This window comes from Electrophorus electricus, chromosome 8 (genome assembly GCF_013358815.1).
Source record: "Electrophorus electricus isolate fEleEle1 chromosome 8, fEleEle1.pri, whole genome shotgun sequence".
NCBI lineage: Eukaryota > Metazoa > Chordata > Actinopteri > Gymnotiformes > Gymnotidae > Electrophorus > Electrophorus electricus.
The window spans coordinates 6,249,476-6,266,855 of NC_049542.1; the positions used below are offsets into that span (position 1 = coordinate 6,249,476).

At 40.9% G+C, this 17,380-nt stretch overlaps 1 protein-coding gene across 1 annotated transcript; it reads left to right on the forward strand.

The window, feature by feature from the left end:
- The first annotated feature begins 778 nt into the window (after positions 1-778).
- Positions 779-15,496, forward strand: gabrr2b (gamma-aminobutyric acid type A receptor subunit rho2b). The gene is made up of 9 exons (XM_035529232.1): positions 779-1,013; positions 2,186-2,292; positions 8,350-8,417; positions 10,408-10,631; positions 10,951-11,033; positions 11,156-11,296; positions 12,132-12,284; positions 12,621-12,829; positions 13,031-15,496. The coding sequence occupies exons 1-9, from the start codon at positions 808-810 to the stop codon at positions 13,343-13,345; spliced, it is 1,506 nt and encodes a 501-aa protein (XP_035385125.1). The 5' UTR covers positions 779-807; the 3' UTR covers positions 13,346-15,496.
- Positions 15,497-17,380: the final 1,884 nt, after the last annotated feature.

A 17,380-nucleotide genomic window follows, 5' to 3' on the forward strand; every position in this document is an offset into this window, starting at 1 on the left:
CAGTGACAACTCATCCAAGAGGTCACAAAAGACCCCACAACAATATCCAAAAAACTGCAGGCCTCACTTGCCCCAGTTATGGTCAGTGTTCATGACTCCACCATAAGAAAGAGACTGGGCAAAAATGACCTGCATGGCAGAATTCCAAGATGAAAACCACTGCTGAGCAAAAAGAACATAAAGGCTCAGTCTCAGTTTTGCCAGAAAACAACTTGATGATTCCCAAGACTTTTGGGAAAATACTCTGGACTGATGAGACAAATGTTGAACCTTTTGGAAGGTGTATGTCCCGTTACATCTGGTGTAAAAGTAACAACACATGCATGCAGATAAAATGAAAACAATTTAGTTTGTATGAACATTTCAAAATACAGCTAGTTTGGTTGCTTAAGATGGTCTTTACAATTACTTATCTTTACATTCCAGACTTGGTTACACGTTTACCTGTGTCCACGAAGAGGAATCTCTTTTCACGTGGCCACTGAGGACAAGCTAACCCAGGTTCTGCCCCAGCCACCGTGCTTTCTCTAAGTGTGCATACTGTATTATTGTATACATATCGCCTACCTCCACCGCATGTGTCAGGGAGAGATAACCCTGAAATGCTGGCTTGTGGAGCGCAGGAACCCTGTCCTCATCTTAGACACAGTGGTATGCAGCGAACCAATCAGAGGCCAGGTCCGAAACCAGCGGGAAGCGAATCGAGACGCGCCTAAATTATATCAGTGTTTGGTATTGAATCGCCCGATTCACATCTTCTATGGCAGGGATGCGAGTCGTTACGCGTGCTTCTCCACCGAGCTGAGGATGGTACAATGCTCAAAACATCGTGGACGCTGCCTGACGGAAACAGTACACTCATCTACAGATTCTTCTAATTTTGCCCGCATCATGCCTTACGTTGCAAAACTACTGTTGTTGATATTTTGTCTGCTTACTGTCGTTGACTGCGAGAAGCAGAAAAGCAGAAAACGGAGGTGGTCAGCAAACCTGGAAACCCATAAGCATGGAACGTATGTAATGTTTTATTGTACAAGTTATTGAATGTTCTACTCTATTTTGCTGAAAAATACTTTCACCTTTTAAATCGAACTCTTTGCCTTCTGTGCGTGGATACGCTTTTCAGTGCGCTGTCCATGGTACCCAAATGCTGAGCCCTCTGCAAGGTTTTCTAACTTTATGCTGAAAATTACAAAAAAAAAAAAGAAAATGCTTTGAGCAATATATCGTAGAGTAGTATCAAACAATTTATTTGTAATAGTAATAGCAACATTATTGTGTAAATGCAATCCTGGAACAAAATATTGTGCGTAAAAGGCAGGGAACGCACGCAAATTGCAACCAGTCCAAACGACTTGCGAATCGACGTAATGCAAGTCGAAACTCAAGTGCTTAATCCAATATATGATTTGGAGACTACGCAAGTGTTAGACCTACTGCTTTTGGGGTCCGTTTGAAAATGACCTCACAAGAATGCTGCGTCAACAGATGTAATCTATATGACGAAACGCTGCTGTGCTGAAAGTCCATGTTCTGCGTTCTAGACGTGGAACGGTTATTTTGTAATTATAAGATGACGCTGAGTCCTGGGTGCGACCTCTCGATAAACGAGAACAAGGAAATCCAGATTGCATTGATCGTGCCAAAAAGAGTCCACCAAGCATTGTTTCAAGATTGTATGTCTGTTTAATATGCCTTTTGGAAAACATTTATTTCTTTTCACATATCTCTTACTTCTTGGTAAAACTTGGGTAAGCTTTATTTTAATTTAAGGAGTAATGCCTAAGGGAGTTTTCGGGGGAAAAAAAAAACAAAAAAAAAAAACGACCTGGGATGGAAATAAACATGCATTTATGAGAGAATTGGTTCATGCCACAGAGACGCCGCATGTCTTTTCTTACTAGATGGCACCCCTCGGGGTGATTGCTACGTGTAATATCGGTGGCATCACAGCAAGAGACAGAAGTCATTTTCTGAGCACGGCCCGGTTAAACGTATGACCATTTTAGACTATGCGAGCCAGTTTTTTTTTTTTTTTTACTGAGAGTTTCTTCCATGATAAAAAGATCATCGTCTACCTATAGGAAATGATTGACAGTTGAGAAACCGTCATGTAATCTATGCTGTTGCACAAAAAAAAGTGACAGAAAATAAGTTTGTAATTAAGTGAGAGAATCTCTTGTAGGCCATTATCCAAAAAGGTTGTCGATGGAACCAAGACACGCAAGGTGAAAACCAACCATTTGCTGCGTGTGGAAGACCACGACTTTACCATGAGGCCAGCATTTGCAGGTAAGCTGTAGCTGGACTATGCAACGAAATATAATGAAAGATCAACATCATAATCAGTTTTTTCTTTAAACAACGTTAGTCGGTGCATAATACATACTTTATATTAAGAATGACGTTTGTACACGTCATGGGATCCTTAATCTGCGCCTTTAGTGTCAATCCTCGGTGACAGTGGTCATTGTTCACTGCGCTGCCCTCTAGAGGTCAGGCAATTGTGGAAGTCTTTTCTCTTGCCCGAGAGGTGAATCACATCGTATTTCAGAGAATTCTTAGTGTTCCATTTAATTCATCGATCAAGTATTGTTTAACACACGTCATTTAAAACCAAATTACGAGATGACCGGCACTATAACATTGTGTCACCTGTCACCAGTTTGCGTCAAATCACTTATATACAATGACATTCGTCTGATAACACGAACAGTATAGAGACGATCTATATAAATATTCTCGTTACCTTCCTCTGGAACCACAGTGAATGTTTAAAAACCAGTAACGGATAAAACAGAAGAAATTAAGGGCAAAAACAAAGTATCTATCTATCTATCTATCTATCTATCTATCTATCTATCTATCTATCTATCTATCTATCTATCTATCTATCTATCTATCTATCTATCTATCTATCTATCTATCTATCTATCTATCTATCTATCTATCTATCTATCTATGATATGCACAGATTCATGTCCATAAATAGTAACGTCTTTCAGTGTTTTCGTCTAATTCAAACATTATGAAACGCTATCATTAGGAGCAGCGAGGCTTCTGAATGTGTCATTTGGTTGGCGTTTTCCCAGGTGGTGGATTTCCTTCTTCAAAAGGTGCCGCGGAGCAGTGTTACTAATGAAAGCTCCTTACCGGGAGCCGAGCTCACAAGTGGATCCTTTATCGTTGTTGAAGGCAATACACCAGCAGGGGGTCTTGGTATATGGGAGGAAAAATAGCGTGAACTCGGTCACCTAAATCCCATTGGAAGAAAGGCGCTATTGTCCCTGCGCTCGGGGTGCACCGCTTTGTGGCTTGCCCTTCTCACAAATACTGTATTTCGCGAGGGGGAAATCATTTTATAATAACTATGCTACAGTTCACACCGCTGCAGGGCTGCAGAAGTACAAAGTGCTGCAGACTCCGAAACCGCACATTTTGAAGAATGTATGGGGGACTGGTGTTAAAATGCAGTCGGTAATTTAATATTAAAGAGAATATTAGCGCATGCGGAGGTAGACGTGACGGGCCAGGGGGCTTCATTTTCTATTAATATAACCCATTAACAACCACGCGTGAGGAAAATGCACCCCCCCCCCCCCTCCCCAAAGTGTTTGCATTTTTACGGTTTTACTCTTGTATGTAGAGCTAAAAGCAGGCGAATAAGGCTGAGGGAGAAAAAGTTCTCCACAGATCATGTGCTTTCTGTGTATTCAGAAGATGTAGTTCGGCTGCTCCAGAGTGCCTTGCATGTTCTGAACAGGTCGGGAAAGTGTTTAATTCAGTCCCAGGGAGGGAAGGGTGTCCAAATACATTTTATGAGGTTTCTAACAAGCAGCATCTCCCGCTGCGAGTTGCGCCATCGGTGAGCTACCTTGGAACCGCTTGGCCTATTGCATGTAAATGACCTTAATCTGACCACAGATTAAATACTTATGATTCATGAAGAAGAAGCACTCTGCGTCTATTAGATGTAATGGATAGCTAATGCTTTTATATATATGTACATATTTCGTACGTGGATAGTACAAGGTCTTCGAGTGCATAGGATTGCACTTAAAATCCAACGCGAGAAAATTACTTCGCGATTGTAATCAGTTTTACATGCCCCCACAGACACGCTGGCCGGACGTTTTGAGTTCATTGTAGCACTTTATTCGGTTGGAATATTATAAGTTATGGTGGTACATCACCTTTTGTTTTGTTGTGATGGTTCTGCTAAACTATCAACGTTTTATGTAAGTGTCCCCAATTTAAGTAGGCCTATGCACTTTTGTATACAAATGTCAAAATATGAATAAATAAACTACAATAAATTACCATAACACTGCAAATATTGCAGTGCAACCAACTGTATCTTTTTAGGTCATTTTAATTGCATTTAGAGTTGCTATTTAGAACATTTTTTCTCACCGCGATTAAAAGACTTAAAGTTCGTGGGAAGCACACATGCTGTGCATTAATGTTGGCTGCCAATCCATGTGACTCATCAAGCCTTTCCAGAATTGAGCTACAAATAAATAAGACAAAGGAGACCGAAAGTGAATGAAACCGTATCTAGAATGTAGAACCGTAAATGAATGAAACACACCATAGGAGAAGTCCACGTGAGTAGCTAACCTGAACTGTTGCCTTCATTTGCTACTATACTATAGAAAGATTGGAACCTTAGGTTTTGCATTTGTGAGAGACACTGTAAATCCTTTGCAGTGCATCTGCATACCAGTGCTGTAATCGCTTTGTGCAGTTTTCCTTAGAGAACAAAAAGAATATATTAAGTTGGGTCGATATGGCATAGGATAAAGGCTGGTGTTAGGTGAAGTTTTTAATATTACGTATTTGTTCATGAATCCTATATAAGCCATTAGATAATATATTATTAGCCTCCTTTTTCTTATTTATTTATTTAATCTTCCTCTCGACAAAGCTGACAGCGTCTGTTTCCGTGTTGTTCTTTCTGGTAAAGCTTGTGTATGCTCGTTCCAGTGTTGATAATTTTGTTAGTCTGATAAATATAACTGTTTGTCTGTGTGATGTTTTTTTTTCTGACGAGAATGTCAGTCGGCTCACGGGAAGGCCCTTCTCTCTCCACGTGCAAACCTCTCCGGCGCTACAGTGCCGACGCTAAACTCGCCTGGCGGAAGATGAGACTGTCGAAACCTCTTCACTACCGTCTGGATTTACACGCGCACCAAACTCCTCACCCGCGACACAGTTTGCAGTTGTTAACGAGGCTGTACTGTTAACGAGAAAGACGGCAGGAAATGCAGTTCGGGTTTATCTTCAGATACCTTCACTCCGACAGAAAAGTTATGCAAGCGTAGTTTCTAAAACAGGCTTTGAAGCCTAGTTTCTAAAACAGGCTTTGAAGCCTAGTTTCTAAAACAGTATTTTGTCCGGCATGTCACGTTTCTGCACGCGCTCAAACAATGCGCTGAATTTCTCAACAGCACAGCACGTAGACTGAGATCTATGGATGTAGATCTATATCTATCTATCTATCTATCTATCTATCTATCTATCTATCTATCTATCTATCTATCTATCTATCTATCTATCTATCTATCTATCTATCTATCTATCTATCTATCTATCTATCTATCTATCTATCTATCTATCTATCTATGCTGTAAACTAAGAATCCTTTCAAAAATGGAAGTGATAATAGTTTATTTTCATCAATTAACAAAATGCAGTGAATGAACAGAAGAGAAATCTAAATCAAATCAATATTTGGTGTGACCACCCTTTGCCTTCAAAACAGCATTAATTCTTCTAGGTACACTTGCACAGTTTTTGAAGGAACTCGGCTGGTAGGTTGTTCCAAACATCTTGGTGAACTAACCACAGATCTTCTGTGGATGTAAATTTCCTCAGATCCTTCTGTCTCATCATGTAATCCCAGACAGACTCGATGATGATGAGATCAGGGCTCTGTGGGGGCCATACCATCACTTCAAGGACTTCTTGTTCTTCTTTACGGTAAAGATAGTTCTTAATGACATTGGCTGTATGCTTGGAGTCATTGTCCAGCTGCAGAATAAATTTGGGGACAATGCTATGCATCATTGATGGTCTTGCATGATGGATAAGTATCTGCCTGTAATTCTCAGCATTGAGGACACCATTAATCCTGACCAAATATCCAACTCCATTTGCAGAAATGCAGCCCCAAACTTGCAAGGAACCTCAACCATGCTTCACTGTTGCCTGCAGACACTTATTCTACCACTCTCCAGCCCTTCAGTGAACAAACTGCCTTCTGCTACAGCCAAATATTTCAGATTTTGACTTACCAGTTTAGAGCACCTGCTGCCATTTTTCTGCACCCCAGATCCTATGTTTTTGTGCATAGTTGAGTAGCTTGACATTGTTTCCATGTCAGAGGTATGGCTTTTTGGCTGGAACTCTTCCATGAAGACCACTTCTGGTCAGACTTCTCTGGACAGTAGATGGGTATGCCTGGGTCCCACTGGTTTCTGCCAGTTCTGAGCTGATGGCACTGCTGGACATCTTCCAATTTCGAAGGGAAATAAGCATGATGTGTTTTTCATCTGCTGCATTAAGTTTCCTTGGCCAACCACTGCATCTACCATCCTCAATGTTGCCTGTTTCTTTGTGCTTCTTCAAAAGAGCTTGAACATCACATCTTAAAACCTCAGTCTGCTTTGAAATCTTTGACTGGGAGAGCCCTTGCTGATGCAATATAACTACCTTGTGTCTTGTTCCTGTGCTCAGTCTTGCCATGGTGTATGACCTGTCTTCCACAACCTCACCTTGGTAGCAGTTTGGCTGCTCCTTACCCAGTCTTAAGCCTCCTACACAGCTGTTTGTTTCAGTTAATCACTGTGTTTTAACCTACGTGTGAAATTGATGATCATTAGCACCTGTTTGGTATAATTGCTCGATCATACACCTGACTATAATCCTACAAAATTCCTGACTTTGTGCAAGTATATCTATAAGAATTGATGCTGGTTTGAAGGCAAAGGGTAGTAACCACAAATATTGATTTGATTTAGATTTTTCTGACACTGACCTGGGTACATCTTTTTTACACTAGCACCTGAAATTAAAAATTGTGAAATGGGCAGCTGGACAGGCCCAGGAACAGGAGAGATGACCTAGGCATTGTGCCCAACTGTGACAAATGTATGCACCAGTGCAGAGAGCTGATAGGGTGTATATGGTGCCACCACATGTGAGCATGGGCTTGCACCTGGAGCAGGGGCAGGGAGTTCATGTCATTGCTTCCAGGTATCAGAAGGTGGAATGATAGGCTTTGCCATATGTTGCATAATAGTGTCAGGAAGCTGGCATAATGGCATGAGAGATCAGAGAGGAGATGACTAGTCCACGTGTGGGGAGAATGTTAGCAAGCAGAGGTGTGATTAGAGGTTTCACTTGTTTAAAACCTCAATCAACCAGAAGATGATTGGTACCACGCAGTACTGGGGGCATGTATGGAAAATATGTAGTATAATCTACATATGTAGTATAATGTAGTATATATGTCATTTAATCAAAAACACAATTTCTGAAGTAGGCAACAGTAATTTATGTTGTTATTGCATAGTTAAAACTTAACCATGATGAGACAAAGAACATTTCTGAACCGGATTCATTCTTATGAATACTTATTTAAGTATTTAAGTCTTCACAGGACAAGTGATGAATAGGCAGACCTGGCAGTGTAAAAATGACACTGATCCCAAACCAGTGAAATTCAACAGAACTCTTCAGTCCTTTCCAGAATGTTCTGCCTTGGTGGCTTTTCTTGGCTGGTATTAATAAATGCAAAGAACACACCGAATACTGTGTACTGTGACTTAATGTGTGTTTTAAATAGCTTGCCCCTCACTGATGGAGAATGATGTAGATATTATTAGCATCTGCACACCTTTGTTTAGGCTTTAGAGCTGATCAAAGCGATTGCATGCTGAGCCTAGGGCAAGAGCATGTGTTCAGGAGCCCTTTCAGAAGACTTGGCATCAACAGGCTGGGAAACCAAAAACACACTGTTTAAGTTTTAGGTCCAGCCTTTGATCTGCTGTCTTATTAATTATTAAGCTTGTAGGAAGCTGATTTCAACTGAGACGTCCATAACTAAGCAAGTTGACTTGGTTGCATAATAGAGTCTCCTTGGAAAGAGAAATTGGATACTGCATTCTGTGTTGTTTTAGGTACAATGATGAGGACACTGACCTGTGAACATACAGTGTCTCTGTTATGGCAATCAACTTAACCCTGCCAGTGATGAAGATGGATATGTATAAATCCACATATTATTGTTACAGAGGATGGTTATTGTTCAGTCTTTTCTATTGCTGACTTTGAACTTGTCTTCAGGACCAGCCATTCCTGTGGGCGTGGACGTCCAGGTGGAGAGCTTAGACAGCATCTCAGAAGTGGACATGGTGAGATGACAGTACCCAAATTTTGTTTGATCCAAACAAAAGTGAAACATTGCATACCACTCTGTGTACCACTGACTTATTACCACTGACTATAGAAGATTCTAGAATTTTGGCTCTGATATATTCAATTGAAAGCATCCCACTTAGATATTATATCATAACTGACTAAAGGCAACCAGCAGTATAACATTTAGTACCTGCAAACACTAATGAAGATGGCCCTCTCAGCTTTATACTGGCACTAAATGAAACCAAGCCCAATGGTTCCCCCTAGGTTTGGCTTCATATAAACCACTAAAGCAACAAGATGAAAACATACTATTAAATCTATATTTTGTTGTGTTATAATGTGGGGTCACGTGCTGATAATTCAATTAAAACAGCCTTCTGTTCTTATCTGCAAATCGGAATAATAATTGTCAGAATGTTGTGTAAGCCTCCATAAGGGAGGACAACCAAGGATTATATTTAATTTGGATCATTGTATTTTTAATAGGACGGCATGAAAAGCAACAATAAGAATAGATTCTGTCAGTTTCTACTGCGGGACAAATTTTAAATAGGATTTCCAACAGTTGGAGCCACTTTGCTCCCTGCCTAGCCTAGCCAAATCTATCCTATCTTAATCTAGCCACACCAAATCTAGCCGCGCCAAATCTTAACATAGCCTAATAGCTGAAAGCATGTGCATTTTGCTCTGCAATGATGGAGAACTGGGTGCACCAACTTAATGTTTATTGTATTGGTGTTAATGTTTTACCAGTGGCTGTGAAGCTGTGCAGTTATGTGATATGGCAAAGAGGGAAGAGAAATGAATGAGTCAACCAGAGGTATTGAGACCGACATAGGTCATGGGTCATAGGGTTAGGGTTAGGATTACATTTTGGGTTGAGATAAAGGTTAGTTAGGTTGATTTGAGGTCTGATCACTGGAGTCTGACCTTAGAAATGTCCCCCATGTGCCACATGCAATCACTTGACTGTGACTGAATCCAAACTCTTATCTGATTCATTCATGAGAATGTTATAGATGCTCTGTTGGAAGTTTATTAATCATCTATGAGACCACTCAAAATAAAGTCTTGCCCTTTGTTGTTTTGTATAACTTCTAACAGTACTGAGCCTTGCATGCAATAGGCAGGCTTTTGGCGTTATCATTGCTGCGTTTATATGTGTTGTGTTGCCGTGGACCAAAGGGGAGGTGTTATTAGGACTGCTCTTCACCTCAGATGGGCAAATGATCTGGACCCATAGTGGGCAGTGAAGGTAGTTTAATTTGTACTCAACTACCCATGTCCCCTGAGGGCCTTGTGAAGAGTCCGAGCATCAGTACTGCAATCTGAATGCTTTCCTAGAGGAAATGCTTTTTTTCCATTGCAGTCTTGGGGAGAGCACTGTTTTATGTTTCTCCCATTGTATCATGTCCACCTTTCAGAAGCTGTGATACTTGTGGCGCAGGAAAATTGCTAGATGTAGTCAGGCTGTTGGTTCCCAGGAGCAGGGCTTGACATTATACAATTTAGGAATTTTTTTTTCTGAGCTCTGCTTCAATGACTCTGCTCAGATGCTCTGCTTACTACATTTTGCACAACCAAAATTTTACTAACCCACATGTCAAGAATAAACTCAACTGCTAAAACAGTATTTTATAAATCCTAAAGTGAGCCCACATTAATTACTGTTCTGATAACTGTTTCACAAGGCTATATGATATATTAATCAAAAGTCATGTTTCTTGGAACACAATTATTTCTGCAGGGGGTTAGATCAGTACATCACCCTTGCTGTGTTCCAGGACTTCACCATAACCCTGTACCTAAGAGCAGGTGCATGGTGGCTGTTGCTATGGTAGCAGCTAGCTGGCGTAGTGTAATGGCAGTTGCTGTGTTGCAGGACTTCACCATGACCCTGTATCTGAGAGCAGGTGCATGGTGGGTGTTGCTATGGTAGCAGATAGCTGGCGTAGTGTAATGGCAGGTGTTGTGTCCCAGGACTTCACCATGACCCTGTACCTGAGGCACTACTGGAAGGACGAGCGGCTCTCTTTCCCCAGCAGCACCAACAAGAGCATGACCTTCGATGGCCGCCTGGTGAAGAAGATCTGGGTGCCCGACGTGTTCTTTGTCCACTCCAAGCGCTCCTTCATCCATGATACCACAACAGACAACATAATGATCAGGGTCTACCCTGATGGACAAGTTCTCTATAGTCTCAGGTGAGGAGGTGTCCAAACAATCTAATAAGACAGGAATAAACAGGGTTTGGTTTTAATAAGGCCGGTAGAACAATCTTTGTCACATAGAGCAAGTCTTGCTCTGAATATTTATATGGTTATAACAATGACTGTAACTCCACTTTGCCACAAACATAATAGTTTCAAGAGCACCTTAGCTAACAGATGTTTACACAGTGTTTATTGTATTACCATCAGGATGGCTTTTGTCCTAAAGTACTTTTGGCAATCCTGAATCTGCTCCTTTGAATAGTATGAGAAGCACTGGGGTCCACTGGGGTGACTTTCTGTTTGTTTCCAGGGTGACAGTAACCGCAGCATGCAACATGGACTTCAGTCGTTTCCCTCTCGACTCTCAGACCTGCACGCTAGAGTTAGAGAGCTGTGAGTTCCTCATATCCATATGTCATATATACATGTTTCACAAGTGTAAGGTTACTTGAGTTATGGTTATATTTCCCATAGTCGAGCACTGCTGTGAATGCTAGTATTCTCTCTGTGCACAGACGCCTACACCGATGAGGATCTGATGCTTTACTGGAAGAGTGGAGATGAGTCTCTCAGCACAGATGACAAAATCTCACTTTCTCAGTTCCTTATTCAGAAGTTTCACACCACCTCCAGACTGGCTTTCTACAGTAGCACAGGTAGTGATTCTTGTCCCTGGAGCATTTCTGCTCTGCAGAACCATAAATGTAAACATAAACGTAACGTAAACAAACACGTACTGTTGTGCATATTTGTTTTATTGTATGCCTTGTTCCACAAATAAATGAATTCTTCATTCCTGAAGAATCAATTTGTGTGTTCAAGCTGTACAGCATCTAATCGCCAAGAAATGTACTTTAAACATGTAAACTTTGGTTGGTCTGCTTGTCACTTATACCTTTATTCAATCTGGCATCTCTGCACTATGTACATCCCTGGGTTGGACTGACATAAAAAGGCTCCAGGACTGCCTTTGGCTCTTGTAAATAAGGAGACAGAGACATAATGCTAGCAGAGCTGCAATGCTGTTAAACTGGCAACTCTTTCCCAGGGCTGAATGATGAAGAGGTTTTACTTAAGGACTTCCTGATTCTGTCCACTGAAAGCTGAAACTCACTGACAGCAACAGCGTTCCTTTTTTCAATATGAATACAATGTGCTTCTTTATTTCCACGAATCTGCTTCAGTTACAGTGAGAGTGCACTAATCTAAATATATGGCTGCTATATTTTGCATAATACAAATTGCATAACCTTAAATCCTGATTCAGAAGAATACAGAAAAACTCTGTCTTAGCATATCTTAAGTGCTTTTCTTTTACTTTATACACTGGTTAATGCACATTGCTTAAGTCTCAATCATTTAAATCCTGATACAGGACAATACTAACTTAACTCAGTCACTTCATATTTTAAGTGATTTTGTTATGTTTCTTTTTTTAACTTTATACACTGGTTAATGCACATTTCTGTTTGGCTGCTTGCTGTCCTCCAGGCTGGTACAACCGTCTCTACATCAACTTCACCCTGCGGCGACACATCTTCTTCTTCCTCCTGCAGACCTACTTCCCCGCCACGCTCATGGTCATGCTGTCCTGGGTCTCCTTCTGGATCGACCGCCGCGCCGTCCCCGCCAGGGTGTCCTTAGGTGTGAACCACTGTGTCCAAGTGTCGTTCATGGAGTTTGACAGAGTGCCTTTACTCACGTGCACATGATGACTCTGCATACCCTGGGACATGTTCCTGGTGTGCTGCACTCTTGCAGGATGTTGCTCTTGCAGGGATATTTCACATCTGGCCCTACATGCTCATTGCAGTTTGACTTTGCTAACGCAAATAGTTGGCACAAAAGCCTGTAAACACCATGGCACTCCTGAAGATGGATTTCCTTCCTGTGACCCAATATTTCACTCTTGCCATAAAAATTGCATTGGATGTAAAATGTCTGCACAGATCTGAGTCTAGGCTTCTTTGTTTCGCACAGGCATCACCACCGTTCTCACCATGTCAACCATCATCACCGGGGTGAACGCCTCCATGCCTCGCGTGTCCTACATCAAGGCTGTGGACATCTACCTGTGGGTCAGCTTCGTCTTCGTCTTCCTCTCCGTCCTGGAGTATGCGGCGGTGAACTATCTCACCACGGTAAAAGACGGGAAAGAGCGTAAGCTCAGGGAAAAGGCGAGAGAACAGGTAATCCCCACCCCCACCCCCCCCAAGCCAATTGCCTGCTTCAGCTCTATCTTGCTGTTCAACGTTTTGCATTCATTTACTGGTAACAGTGGATACCGGTTGTTGGATTTATTTTTTGTCTTTATGGCTGTGGAGGCTGAGGGACCTTTCATTTAAGCCTCAGTGCATGTTCAAGACAGTGTTGATCTGGTATCTTTGCAGGCTCTGTCCTGCACATGTGGCATGTCCCACGCCAGGACCATGATGCTGGATGGCACATACAGCGAGGCCGACGCCAACAGCCTGGCGGGCTACACCCGCACCCCTGTTGCCTCCGCTGCCGAGGAGCCCCCCGAGAAGCAGGAGCGCATGGTGGTTCATCTCTCCCTTGACAACGAGTCGATGGGCACCAAGAAGAAAGGCCTCCGGGGCCTCCGCATCATCCAGAACACCCATGCCATTGACACCTACTCTCGCATGATCTTCCCTGGCGCTTACATCTTCTTCAACCTCATATACTGGGCTGTGTACTGGTGAGCTGCCCCATGGCTGACGACACCAGTATAGACCTAAAAACAATTATGCTTCTGCTTTTTGAAGTAAAATGAATGAAGTGGAAAAAAAAAAAATCCCAGCAATACCCATCTGGGAAAAAAGTAAATCAAGAAAGTCTCATGTTGTTCAGCTGGAAATGCTACTGGGCTCTCAAAGAACTGGATGTAATTTCTCTGAGAACATTTCTGTGAAAACCTCCGAGATGGCAGTAGGAGGTTTCACTTCTCAGATGTCATATTGTTCACCATGAAGACTGATGCAACCCGAGGAGACTTTCCCAAAGCTCTGATCTACCCACCACATTTATATTTGGGTTAGATGGCACGCTCTGCTGAGTGGGATTTAAATCAACTTACTTTGGCTTGGCTCACTCCCCTATTTGTATGAATTACTGGTGTCATGCCACCACATTGGCAGAGATATCTGTTCAGATTCTAGTTTGGTCAGTTTTGTGCTTTCTGCATATTTGGTGCTGATCTCCTAGCTAGCCATTTTTGCTTACCATGGCATTCCAAAACCACTACATTTACCTCTATTCAAGAGAACCAGCATCCAGTGCATAAGGTGAACCAGATTTGCAGGTCCTTATGAAAAGGATTAGAATGCTTATACAGTCACAGCTTGGTTTTGCCAGTTACATTAAGTACAGTGCATATGTTAGTAGATGTATTCCTATTATTTGTTATGGTGGAACACTTTAAAGGTGGCCAGTATCCCTCATGAGAAGTGCATCTAATCTTAGAATATGTCTGATGGTTAGATTTTGTTTACATTTATTCATTTTTGGAGTAAAAGCAAACTGATTCTAACCATTGTACCTTAATTTCTTGGAAATGCTGTACAGGGCTCTGTGTATCATGGAGTGTTTAGGTGCTGTCTGTCAGAAGTGGGTTATATGTTGTCTCACATGGGGTGACATTTTACTTGACGTATGTTTTCTGACACTTTTCAGGCCTTCTGATATATGCCTCCAAGATTTCATTATCTGCACAATATGCATTTGTGATTGGTCATAACTCCTTCAGTATTCCTTCAGTAGCATTGTGGTCATGTTGTCAGAGTGTTATAAGGAAGAAATGCTTTACTTTTTTGACCTTCATCACTTTAAATAATCTTACATTAAATAATAAATACTTATATTAAATAAATCCTGAAATATTTAAATATAGGTATTAAATCATATTATGTAAGTTACAACCAAAACAGGAAGTATTATCTCTACTTCTTTCGACTGAAATGACTAAAAATAGAAAAACTGAAAGTCCATACATAGACAAAACAGATTGATTGGCAGGATAGTCAAAAAAAGTATTCCTTCATATTTCTTAGTTCTTTTTTTTTTTTTTTAAGTAGTCTTCCTAGAGCAATGCATCTACCCAGAAGTGTTGTACCACTTATATTGTTAAATAATGTGTTCGGAATGTATTTGTCAATTTATTCTCTTTCATATGTTTATGTGAGATTTACTCACTGATTTGATGAACTTGGGCAGCCTTAACAGTCAGTTGTCTGTGAGGATTGCCTACAGTTTACAACCCAGCTGGTTGACCTTCTTAGATGGGTTTTGGAAATTTGCCTTGACTTACTTGGGTTTATTTGGTTCAATAGAGGATCCTCTTGAGTACAAGTTACTAATATAAATAAGAAAGTTGTCTTCTAGTAACTATTTGAGCAGTCTCACTTATCTTGATTTTACATACACTGATTTGTTTTAGTCAATTTTATGTAGTTTATTTATTGATTGGTTGATTTTTGCTTGTACTCAAGCGACTGTCTGTTAGACACACTCGTCAGCTCAGTCTCAGAATGCAGGTCTCCTATAGGACATCTGGACAAAAGGTGTCCATTCAGATCAGTGAAGGCATTTTGCTGCTTTAACCAATCATGTGTAGAGCTTCTCTTCTGCCAGGATTCCAGCATGCTCTCTGAACCAAAAGCACACCCCACCATGCTACTCCATGCATTGGGAGGCTGACAACAGCACCACATCTACATAAAGATGAATGAATGTATACTACTTCTTTATCTGCAGACATTCCAAAATAATTAATAGGCCTAAATGTTTGGAAATTAAATGCATGAAGATCTTTTGTGAGCTTATGTCCATGATAGTTCTGTAACTATCTGTTTGTTTGTTTGTTTGTTTGTTTTTTAACAGTAGTGAGTCCTAAATAAAGGTTTTGCTTAATGCTTTTTTTTTAACTGAGTCACATCTTGATTCCCTAGACCAGTGTTTTCTAGTCCTCATGGAACCGCAGACTACATTTTTGGTATGGTCCAGCACCCAGTACACCTGAAGAAGAACAAAACCTACTACAGGTGCACTGGGAAAAGACCACAAATGTGGAGTGGATGGGGCACATTGTCTTGGACCCATATGTATACACTCAGTAAATGAGTACAGTCCATGAATACCACATAATAATGTCTCCAGTTACATGGGTTAACGTGACAAAAGCATTACAAACTGCGTAAAAAAAACTCCCCCAATACATTGACTGTTTAAGAAACAACACGAGCCCACACAACAATCTCAGAAACACACAACTCTTAACTCACAAACCCATATCATAGTCAGCATACTGAGAATCTCTAATCAATCCTGCAAACAAACACATCATATTATATCCCACTCAAAGGGGTCATGGAGGCACATTGTTTTGCAGATAGTCTCTTGGCAGCCAGAGATGGCACAGCATTGTGCTGTGTCTGTGTCATGACTGAACGGTGAAAGCAAATCACATTGCAGGAGGAAGGCGAGAAGGAAAATGTACATATTTTACTGCTATCTCAAGCAGAAAGGTAGAACTGCTATAGATTCATTTGCAAAGTGAAGAGGTTCCCAAGGTCATCAAACCAAGAATACTAATTTGAAATGGTATAAACAGTGCCCACCCTCGCATTCAACTGTTTCTACAAATTACCTGTACACCCTGCTGTCCTGTACACTGATCTACCCATTTTAACCTTGTGAAAGGCTTGGAAAATAGCACATGAGTTACTTCAGCTTTATTAGGAGCAGGATTAAACATAATGGGGGTAGATTTTTCTCCCACTGCCTCTCACAGTGTCTTCCATATGAACTCAAAATTATTGCTTTTATTACCACTCATCACTTTATTAGATACACCTATCTTACAGGTTTTAAATCTTTTAAATATTGTCCTTAGTTCAGTCGCTCATTTTTATCCTCATCTGTCCACACAACCACTGATGAGTGGATTCTGTTCAGGTTAGAGACCATTCTCAACGGGGCAGTAACACTGATGTGATAGCAGGATTGTAGTGGGTGTTGCACTGCCAGAAACATTCAAGCAACATTGGCCATGGAGTCAGAAACTAAGCACTGGTGATGGAAAATTGAAAATCCTAATTGCGCATGGCAAGAGATGGATTCTAACTGGACATGTTTGATGTGTTTTAACCAATTAAGCTTTATATTCAGTAGGTGGTGATTCTCCATAAAGTACACAGAAGTTTGTGTCTGCCCTGGTGTCTGTCTCTAGGGAAAAATCAAACGTAAACACTTCAGAGTCTGTGAGGATGAAGTAACGAATACAGATGCTAGACATCTGGACAAAAGACCAAGGACATTGCATAGAATGCATTTGGAATATTGCTAAAATAGGCAAAAAAAGACGCTGTTGTATTTGTCAATTGTCCATCCTGGCTAAGAAAAAACACTATGTCTGAAGACAGGAAATGCGCTGGAGCTGCAAAAATAATCCCTGTGTATTTGTGAACACACAGTTATTTGTGAAATCACAAAAAAAAAAATGTATGTGCAGATTCAATCTGCTCTTGGCCAAAGAACATCATGAGTTATACCGTAAGTTACAAAATTCACACCATATACTAAAAACTCCACATATAAGATCTGGAATGAAGTTCTGGAATAAATTTGATGGACAGATGAAACTCAAACTTTTGCACACAGTGAAAGTTAAAGTGTGGAGAAAAGAATACCAAGGAATTTAAACAACCCAAACTTCAACTACAAAACATGTTGTCATGTCC

What these genes read in the sequence shown, in the direction of transcription:
- gabrr2b (XM_035529232.1), top strand. Translation starts at nt 808, where the DNA reads ATGGTACAATGCTCAAAACATCGTGGACGCTGCCTGACGGAAACAGTA. An exon ending in CATGAGGCCAGCATTTGCAG is followed by an intron (nt 2,293 to 8,349) that starts GTAAGCTGTAGC and finishes ACTTGTCTTCAG; the next exon opens with GACCAGCCATTCCTGTGGGC. An exon ending in GGGAAAAGGCGAGAGAACAG is followed by an intron (nt 12,830 to 13,030) that starts GTAATCCCCACC and finishes GTATCTTTGCAG; the next exon opens with GCTCTGTCCTGCACATGTGG.